Source organism: Callithrix jacchus, chromosome 22, assembly GCF_049354715.1.
Source record: "Callithrix jacchus isolate 240 chromosome 22, calJac240_pri, whole genome shotgun sequence".
NCBI lineage: Eukaryota > Metazoa > Chordata > Mammalia > Primates > Cebidae > Callithrix > Callithrix jacchus.
Genome location: NC_133523.1, coordinates 5,477,117 through 5,486,857, shown reverse-complemented (window position 1 = coordinate 5,486,857; position 9,741 = coordinate 5,477,117). Strand labels below are relative to the sequence as shown.

General features: G+C 57.0%; 1 protein-coding gene across 4 annotated transcripts; it reads left to right on the top strand.

Moving 5' to 3' along the window:
- Positions 1-390: 390 nt before the first annotated feature.
- DUS3L (dihydrouridine synthase 3 like) lies at positions 391-9,688 on the top strand. Of its 4 annotated transcripts, none has more exons than XR_008478455.2 (13): positions 391-572; positions 1,543-1,861; positions 3,271-3,756; positions 4,568-4,609; positions 6,749-6,922; positions 7,207-7,323; positions 7,530-7,595; positions 7,689-7,799; positions 8,020-8,116; positions 8,322-8,397; positions 9,082-9,238; positions 9,334-9,462; positions 9,554-9,688. XR_008478455.2 is itself a non-coding variant. In XM_054249365.2 (13 exons), exons 1-13 carry the CDS (start codon positions 475-477, stop codon positions 9,624-9,626), a joined length of 1,956 nt encoding a protein of 651 aa, XP_054105340.2. In that variant the 5' UTR covers positions 391-474; the 3' UTR covers positions 9,627-9,688. The 4 variants fall into 4 exon arrangements, 3 of the variants coding, with proteins under 3 accessions (XP_054105340.2, XP_054105339.2, XP_054105342.2); XM_054249365.2 differs by having other exon boundaries at positions 6,770-6,922; positions 9,050-9,238; XM_054249364.2 differs by having other exon boundaries at positions 9,050-9,238.
- The last annotated feature ends 53 nt before the right edge of the window (positions 9,689-9,741 follow it).

Here is a 9,741-nt window from a genome sequence, read left to right as displayed (position 1 = left end):
TGGGACAATCGCTTGAGCCCAGGAGTTCGATATCAGCCTGGGCAACCTGGCGAGACCTCATCTCTACAAAAATTTAAAAATTAGTCAGGCCTAGTGGTGCCTGTCTGTAGACCCAGCCACTCCGGAGGCTGAGACAGAGGACTGCTTGAGCCCAGGACGAAGCTGCAGTGAGTTGGGATCGCACCACTACACTCCAGCCTGGGCGACAGAACGAGAGACAAAACCACCAAAACACCCTAACGAGTAACACCGATGAGTGCAGAAGTCGACTGCAGTCCAGTTTGCAACTGGCCAGGCTCTGGTTTATATAGAAACACGCCCACACGTGCAGGCACCGCCCCCGTGACGTCACGAGCGCGCAATGGCATCATTGGAAAGACAGGAGCATGCGCACTTCTCCAGCACAACCAGAGAAGACACGCGCGACCTGGAAAGCCTTCCCGCCACACTCCAGAGCAGGATTGAGGGGCGCCGATGGCGGAGGGAGCGGCGGAGGCCCCTCCAGAGAATGGCGGTGGCTGTGACTCAGGTGCCGGCGCGTTGGAACGGGGAGTGGCGCCCATTAAGCCTCAGTGAGTCGCCGGGACAGGAGGGAAGCTCATGGGTCCTTCTCGGCACCCATGGTGCGGCTTGAGCAGTGCATGCCGGGACGTTAGGCAGCAGCTGAGGGCGAGAAGCCACTGGCTCTTCAGTCCGGGCCGTTCTTCCGCCTGCAGCGTGATCAACGGAGGTACCTGAGGTCGTGCACGTTGGGGACTGTCACTTGCGCGAAAGACACCACGTGCATGCTAAGGCAGGCGGGATTTGAGGTCAGGCCCGCGGTACATCCTGGGGATTGTAGTCCCTTCATATGGACGTACCGCGCATGTGCTCCGCCAGCGGCCTTTAGTGCTTGAAGGGAGTGCCGCGGGGAATGCTGGGGCTTGCGGTGTAGGGCCGAAAGGCGTGCTGGGGAATGTGGTGGCTTGGACTCCACTTCAAGGCATGCTGGGACTTGTAGTTTTTCTTAGCCCAACGTGAGCAGGGATGTTCTTGGCTGATAAGCTGTAGTTTCATGCAATACTTTTGACAATGAGGACCCAGGCACAATAGTATTATTATTATTATTTTTTGAGTCCGAGTTTCGTTCTGTTGCCCAGGCTGGAGTACGGTGGAACGATCTTGGCCGCCACGCGAGTTGAGGCGATTCTCCTGTCAGCCTTCTGAGTAACTGGGATTATAGGAGCGTGCCACCACGCCCGGCTAGTTTTCTGTTTTTAGTAGAGACAGGTTTTCTCCATGTTGGTCAGGCTGCTCTCGAACTCCTGACCTCAGGTGATCCACCCCGCCTTGGCCTCCCAAAGTGGTGGTATCACAAGCGTGAGCCACGGCACCCAGTCAAAATAGTCCTTTTTGAGGCCCTGAGGTGCCCCAGGCTAGGAGCTGGCTGGTTAAGTAGTGAGTTCCCCGTCAGCAGAAGGATTTAAGCACGAACAAATGTTTCTAGTCTCATTTCCCCAGTGTTGATGTTCCGAGGGTTTTCCTTTCCCTTTCTGTCGGCAGATACCTCACCACCAAGGAGCAGTTTCATGAATTCCTGGAAGCTAAAAGCCAGGAGAAACCTTGCCGGAAAACTGAGGTAGGAGACCCTGGTGGCAATGACCTGGCTGAGCCTGAGGCTAAGCGTATCCGACTGGAGGATGGACAGTCGGCGGAAGGACAGACGGAGAACAGGCAGACGGAGGACGGGCAGGAGGAGGAGACAGCAGAGCCCCGGGAGCAGCAGCAGGCTCAGAAGAGGGCCCGAGGCCAGAACAAGGGCCGGAGCCATGTGAAACCCACCCACTACGACAAGAACAGGTTGTGCCCCTCCCTGATCCAGGTGAGTGCAGCCACGGGAGCACTGCTGCCAGGCAGGCAGGAGCAGGGTGTATTTTCTGGCACTGGGTCATTGAAAGCTCCTGGGCCTTCAGCAGTGCGCCATCAGCTTGCCCTGGTGCCATTCCATCTTCCTCCTCCTCAGGGTATATTGTGGGCCTTGTCACTGTTTCAACGTGTAGCGGGAAATTAGACATTTGGAGAGACCGCTGGGGTTGCAGGAGGCTTTTATTTAATGTGATTACGGGCCTAGCAGAATTGCTTTTTTTTTTTTTTGGTGTGACGGAGTCTTACTCTTTCTCCAGGCTGGAGTGCAGTGGCATGATCTCGCATCACTGCAACCTCTGACTCTCTGGTTCAGGTGATTCTCCTGCCTCAGCCTCCTGAGGAGCTGGGATCACAGGCACGCGACACCACGCCCAGCTAATTTTTGCATTTTTAGTAGAGATGGGGTTTCACCATGTTGGCCTGGATGGTCTCCATCTCCTGACCTTGTGATCCGCCCGCCTAAGCCTCCCAAACTGCTGGGATTATAGGCGTGAGCCACTGCACCTGGCCCAGACTTGATTTTTAATTTTGAGCAGAGGACAGAGAAAATGGGTGCCTTTTATGCACCTGGGTGGTACGGGATGACGAGGCAGAGAGCACGTTTACAGAAGCCAGGACAAACAGTAATTAACTTGTGATGTATTTTGTGATGTCCTTTCCATTTGAAAAGTAACATTTTGAGAAACGCATTTTGCAGTTTTGAGTTTATTTGCCTCGTGACCTTGCAGCTGGTTAGCAAGAAAAACAGAATTTTCAGAGGCCGGGAACTTTGCTGAGAATGTGGGGAGGATAGATAAGGTTTCATGGTTTGCAGGAAGGCGTGACGTTGCCTTAAACAGAGCTGGGAACGTATGATATAAAACAGCACACAACAGGGCAACATTTACTTTATTACATAGCAACTACAAATTGTAAGGTTTTGTTTTACTATAACTGGTATTATTCAAAACAAAATCTTTTTCGTGAGATGGAGTCTTGCTCTGTTGCCCAGGCTGGAGTGCAGTGGCGCGATCTCTGCTCACTACAACCTCCGCCTCTCGGGTTCAAGCAATTCTCCTGCCTCAGCCTCCCAAGTTGCTGGGATTACAGGCGCCCGCCACCTCGCTCAGCTAATTTTTGTATTTTGAGTAGAGACGGGGGTTTCACCATCTTGGCCAGGCTGGTCTTGAACTCCTGACCTTGTGATCCACCCGCCTCGGCCTCCCAAAGTGCTGGGATTACAGGCGTGAGCCACCGCGCCCGGCCAGTATTATTTTTCTTCTTCAGTTGTCTAAATGGAGACGGGGTGATCTAGCTGGAGCCGCGGCTACTGGGCTGCCCCGGGGTCTCCCTGTCCTCCCTCACTCCCTCCCTGTGTCCCCGCAGGAGTCAGCCGCTAAGTGTGTCTTCGGGGATCGCTGCCGCTTCCTGCATGACGTGGGACGCTACCTGGAGACCAAGCCGGCCGACCTGGGCCCCCGCTGTGTGCTCTTCGAGACCTTCGGCCGCTGCCCCTACGGCGTGACGTGCCGCTTCGCTGGGGCCCATCTGGGGCCCGAGGGCCAGAACCTGGTGCGGGAGGAGTTGGCAGCTCGCTGTGCCCAGCCGCCGCCCGTCCGCAATGGCCTGGACAAAGGCCTGCAGCAGCAGCTGCGGAAGCGCGAGGTCCGCTTTGAGCGAGCCGAGCAGGCCCTGCGCCAGTTAAGCCAGGGCCGGCCCCCTGGCCTCACACCTGCTGCCACTGTCCCCAAGGACGCAGCAGCCAGGGGTGCTCCAAGCCAGGACAACTCCCCTCCCAGCAGCCCTGTGCGGACCTGCGGGCCCCTGACAGATGAGGACGTGGTCAGGCTGCGGCCCTGTGAGAAGAAGCGGGTACGTGTTACGGACAGTGCCAGTAGCAGACCTGTCTGTCTAGGTGTGCATCAGTTAGGCACCAGCTGTGTGCACGTTCCTGTTTGAGATGCCTGGGAGTCAGAGGCTGTGCCCTGAAGGACCTCCCGGCTGAGACGCCATCTGTGCTGTCTTGGGCCCAGCCCTCAGGAGGTCCTGCTCTGGTGGGGACAGAAAGAGCTGGACAGGGCTGAGCGTAGTGGCTGACGCCTAGAATCCCAGCACTTAAGGAGGCCAAAGCAGGCAGATCACTTGAGGTCAGGAGTTCAAGACCAGCCTGGCCATCATGGTGAAACTCCATCTCTACTAAAAATACAAAAATTAGCCAGGTGTGGTGGCAGGCACCTGTAATCCCAGCTACTCAGAAGGCTGAGGCAGGAGAACTGCTTGAACCCAGGAGGCGGAGGTTGCAGTGAGCTGAGATTGTACCTTTCTACTCCAGCCTGGGCAACAGAGCGAGACTCCGTCTCAAAAAAAAAAAAAAGCCAGACACACTCTCAGTCCTAGAGGGTCAGGGTTGGGCAGGGTGGGCAGTATGGAAGGCTTCCTGGAAGAAGGGGCGTTGGGGCTGGGTTTGGATGGTTGAGTAGAAGCTCTCCAGTGGAGGAGATGATAAGGAAAAGAACATTCCTTATGAAGGGACTGACTGACACATGCAGAGACTCAGAAAAGGAGCCAGGCCATTTGGGGCAGGGCGGAGTGCATCCTAGACTGTGGGGGAGGGGCAGCTCCAGGGCCTCAGCAGCCAGGGTGGAGGGCCAAGCTTCACTGGGGTGTATGCTTTTCCCTCCAGCTGGACATCCGTGGCAAACTGTACCTGGCTCCCCTCACCACGGTAGGAGCTGGCTCTGACTGCTGGGGCGGCAGGGTGGCGGTGTGGTCACTCTAGCAGGGCTCAGTGTCTGTCCCCACCTGCTGGGTTTTGGGGCTGCGGAGCATTCCCGGGGCCCTGCCCGCCACATGGTCACTCTTCGTGTGTGTGTGTGTGTGTGTGTGTGCACGCATGCCTGTGGGAGCGTGTGTCCTGCCACCCCTGTGCGTGTGTGCGTCTGTGTATGTGTGTATGCCGGCATGCGTGAGCGTGTCTGTCCTGCCATCCTGAATGTGTGTGTGATGTGTGTGTATGCGTGCATGCCAGAGCACATGTCCTGCCACCCACTGTGTGTGTGCGTGTGTGCGTGCGCGCGTGCCTGAGGATGTGTGTCTGCCCTGCCACCCCAAATGTGTGTGTGCGTGCAGGCATGACGGATCTGTCCTGACACCCCGTGTGTGTTTGTGTGTGTGTGTATGCATGTGTTTGTCCTACCAGCCCCCGGTGTGTATGTGTGTGTATACATGTGTGCATGTGTGTACAAGTGTGTGTGATTGTGTGTGTGCGTGTGTGTGCCTGAGCATGTGTGTCTGCCCTGCCACCCCAAATGTGTGTGTGCGTGCAGGCATGAGCGGATCTGTCCTGACATCCCGTCTGTGTTTGTGTGTGTGTGTATGCATGTGTTTGTCCTACCAGCCCCCGGTGTGTATGTGTGTGTATACATGTGTGCATGTGTGTACAAGTGTGTGTGATGTGTGTGTGTGCACGCGCGTGCCTGAGCATGTGTGTCTGCCCTGCCACCCCAAATGTGTGTGTGCATGCAGGCATGAGCGTATCTGTCCTGACACCCCATGTGTGTTTGTATGTGTGTGTGTATGCATGTGTTTATCCCCAGCCTCCGGTGTGTATGTGTGTGTATATGTGTGTATGTGTGTATATGCGTGTGTGTACAAGTGTATGTGTGATGTGATGTATGTGTGATGTGTGTGGTGTCATGTGATGTGTGTGTCATGTGATGTGATATGTGTGATTGATTGTGTGTGTGATGTGTGATGTGATGTGTGTGTGTGATATGATATATGTATGTATGCATGTGTTTGTCCCACCAGCCCCCGGTGTGTATGTGTGTGTACGTGTGTATATGCGTGTGTGTACAAGTGTATGATGTGATATGTGTGTGTGATGTCGTGTGTCATGTGATGTGTGTGTCATGTGATGTGTGATGTGATATGTGTGATTGTGTGATGTCATGTGATGTGATGTGTGTGTGTGTGATATGATATATGTATGTATGCGTTTGTCCTACCAGCCCCCGGTGTGTATGTGTGTGTGTATTCATGTGTTTGTCCTACCACCCCCCCGGTGTGTATGCATGCGTATACATCTGTGCATGTGTGTACGAGAGTATGATGTGGTGTGTGTGTGATGTGATGTGTGTGTATTCATGTGTTTGTCCTACCAACCCCCGGTGTGTATGCATGCGTATACAACTATGCGTGTGTGTACGAGTGTGTGATGTGGTGTGTGTGTGATGTGTGTGTGTATTCATGTGTTTGTCCTACCAACCCCCGGTGTGTATGCATGCGTATACATCTGTGCGTGTGTGTACGAGTGTGTGATGTGGTGTGTGTGTGATGTGTGTGTGTATTCATGTGTTTGTCCTACCACCCCCCCGGTGTGTATGCATGTGTATACATCTGTGCGTGTGTGTACGAGTGTGTGATGTGGTGTGTGTGTGATGTGTGTGTGTATTCATGTGTTTGTCCTACCACCCCCCCCGGTGTGTATGCATGCGTATACATCTGTGCATGTGTGTACAAGTGTGTGATGTGTGTGTGATGTGTGTGTGTATTCATGTGTTTGTCCTACCACCCCCCCGGTGTGTATGCATGCGTATACATCTGTGCGTGTGTGTACGAGAGTGTGTGATGTGGTGTGTGTGTGATGTGATGTGTGTGTATGCATGTGTTTGTCCTACCACCCCTCTGGTGTGTATGCATGCGTATACATCTGTGCATGTGTGTACGAGAGTGTGATGTGTGTGTGATGTGATTGTATGCATGTGTTTGTCCTACCAGCCCCTGGTGTGTATGGGTGTATACGTGTGTGCGTGTCTATATGTGTGTGTGTACAAGTGTGTGTGTGTGTGTGTGCATGCACCAGTGTGTGTCCTGCCACCCGCAGTGTGGGAACCTGCCCTTCCGGCGGATCTGCAAGCGCTTTGGGGCAGATGTGACATGCGGAGAGATGGCCGTTTGCACCAACTTGCTGCAGGGCCAGATGTCCGAGTGGGCTTTGCTCAAACGCCACCAGTGTGAGGACGTCTTTGGCATCCAGGTCGGTGCCCGCCCTGGGGGAGGGAGAGCAGAGGGGCCCTCGGCTGCCTTCTCAGGGCCCAGTTCCAGGCCTGTCCTGGTTGCCTCTCCGACCCCCTGGCCGCAGCTGTGGGATGGGGGTGACGGCCATGGCCGTGATGCGTGACGCCTCACAGACAGACCTTGGTTCGTTCGGGGAGGCCCTGAGGGAGGAGGCCGCTGGCTCAGCGCTTCCCAGTAAGCAGGGAATGGCCAAGTGGGGACAGTTTGGACTGTCCTCACCCCCACAATCCCTGCCCCCTGCAGCTAGAGGGCGCCTTCCCCGACACCATGACCAAGTGTGCCGAGCTGCTGAACCGCACCGTGGAGGTGGACTTCGTGGACATCAACGTCGGCTGCCCCATTGACCTTGTGTACAAGAAGGTAGCAGACCTGGACATGTGCCTCGGTCTCCCCATCTGGGCAGGAGGGCACTGAGCCAGCCGGCCATGTCGTGGGTGGTGGTGGGTCAGGGGTTTGGGCTCAGGTGTGGCCTGTGGGTTGGCATCTCCTGGTGGGGGCCTCAGGGCAGCAGGGGTGAGGGGTCTGGGCCTAGGTCCTGCTCTCCCTCCACCGCGTGTCTCCTCCAGGGTGGGGGCTGTGCCCTCATGAATCGCTTGGCCAAGTTTCAGCAGATCGTTCGTGGCATGAACCAGGTATGTGCCACGTTGGCCCCCAAACAACTGCCCGGCCTCGCACCTCCCCCCATCATTTCCCAGCGTCTCCCACCACCTCCCACCGTCCTGTAGGTACTGGACGTGCCACTGACCGTGAAGATCCGCACAGGTGTCCAGGAGCGCGTGAACCTGGCGCACCGCCTGCTGCCCGAGCTGCGGGACTGGGGCGTGGCACTTGTCACGGTGGGTCTTGGGACACCCCGGGCATCGGGGCCTCGGGGTTGCCCTTAGTCCCTTCCTAACGGCTCCTCTCCTCCCGTCCCTCCCTCTTCACCTCCACACCTCCCTCTGTCTCTGCCTCTGTCTCTTTCTCTCTCTGTCCCTCTCAGCCTGGCTCTCTCGGTCTCTCTCTCTCTGCGTCTCACTCTCTGCCTCCTACCCTGCGTGGCGGCTTCTCCCCCAGCTCCACGGCCGCTCCCGGGAGCAGCGCTACACCAAGCTGGCCGACTGGGAGTACATCGCGCAGTGCGTGAAGGCCGCCAGCCCCATGCCCCTGTTCGGTGGGTACTCCGGGAAGCCACCTCCCTGTCCCTGCCACCCCAGGGCACTCACACCTCTGGGCTGCTCGCCTTCCCACCTGGGACCCCCTCCTACCACCCTGATGGGGGCCCCTGGGTCAGCCAAAACTCCCACAGGGCTGGTGAGGAGAACCCTACAGTCCCACCTGCCCGTGGCTCCCTGAGACCCCAGCTTCCATCTCCTCAGGAAACGGGGACATCTTGTCATTTGAGGACGCCAACCACGCCATGCAGACTGGTGTCGCCGGGGTCATGATTGCCCGGTAAGTGCCTGGGGGGTTACCAAGATCCAGCTCCAGCTTCATGCACAGCAGCGGCGCCCCGAACCCGACGCGCCATCGCCCATGCCTGCTCTGTGGCGGGATGGTCCCGAGATGGGAGTGGGAGAGAGCGATGTCAGGAGTTGCGGCTGTTTTGGGGCGGAGGGGACTGGGAATTGCTGCTGCTGTGGGATCTGATCATTGTGGTTTGAAAGTCCTGGGCTTTGGGCGGGTTTGATGGCTCATGTCTGTAATCCCAGCACATTGGGAGGCTGAGCCAGGTGGATTACCCGAGATCAGGAGTTCAAGACCAGCCTTGCCAACATGGCGAAACCCTGTCTCTACTAAAAATACAAAAATTAGCCAGGGGTGGTGGTACAAGCCTGTAATCCCAACTACTTGGGAGGCTGAGGCAGGAGAGTCGCTTGAACCCAGGAGGCGGAGTTTGCGGTGAGCCAGGATTGCGCCACTGCACCTCAGCCTGGGCTACAAGAGCAGGACTCCATCTCAAAAACAAAAAATAGAAAAAGTCCTGGGCTTTGAAGGTTGTGTGCCACAGCTGGGAGGCATATTAGGCTTGCAGGTTTCGTGGTCTGGGCCACAGGATCCCAGGCAGGCTGGTGACTGCGACCACTGACTGTCACCCGCCCTGCAGGGGCGCCCTCCTCAAGCCGTGGCTGTTCACAGAGATCAAGGAGCAGCGGCACTGGGACATCTCGTCGTCCGAGCGCCTGGACATCCTGCGGGACTTCACCAACTACGGCCTGGAGCACTGGGGCTCGGACACGCAGGGCGTGGAGAAGACCCGGCGCTTCCTGCTCCAGTGGCTATCCTTCCTGTGCCGGTGGGCACCGGGGCTGGCCAGGGTGGGCACTGTGTGGGCCGTGGCTGGGGAGGGCTAGCTGGGTTGACTGGATCCTGCCACCCGCCCGCCCACAGGTACGTGCCCGTGGGGCTGCTGGAGCGGCTCCCACAGAGGATCAATGAACGGCCACCCTACTACCTGGGCCGAGACTACCTGGAGACGCTGATGGCCAGCCAGAAGGCAGATGACTGGATCCGCATCAGGTGCCCGGGGGCTGGAGTCGGGGCGCCTTGGGTCATGGGGGGCACTGCGCAGGCCTGGGGCCTGACTCTGCTTTCCCCCGCCCTCCCACAGCGAGATGCTCCTTGGGCCGGTGCCCCCCAACTTCACCTTCTTGCCGAAGCACAAGGCCAATGCCTACAAGTAGCATCAGGGGCTTCCCCGGGGTACCCTGAGGGAAGAAGAGGACAATAAATTTTATTCTTTTAAGATCGAGGCCTTTCTGTGACCCTGAAGCTGCCCATCCCCAGCCCCCACCTTCC

Coding starts and splice junctions, on each gene's coding strand:
- DUS3L (XM_054249364.2), top strand. CDS start 475: ATGGCGGAGGGAGCGGCGGAGGCCCCTCCAGAGAATGGCGGTGGCTGT. Junction 1,862..3,270: donor TGTGCCCCTCCCTGATCCAG/GTGAGTGCAGCC, acceptor GTGTCCCCGCAG/GAGTCAGCCGCTAAGTGTGT. Junction 7,596..7,688: donor TCGTTCGTGGCATGAACCAG/GTATGTGCCACG, acceptor ACCGTCCTGTAG/GTACTGGACGTGCCACTGAC.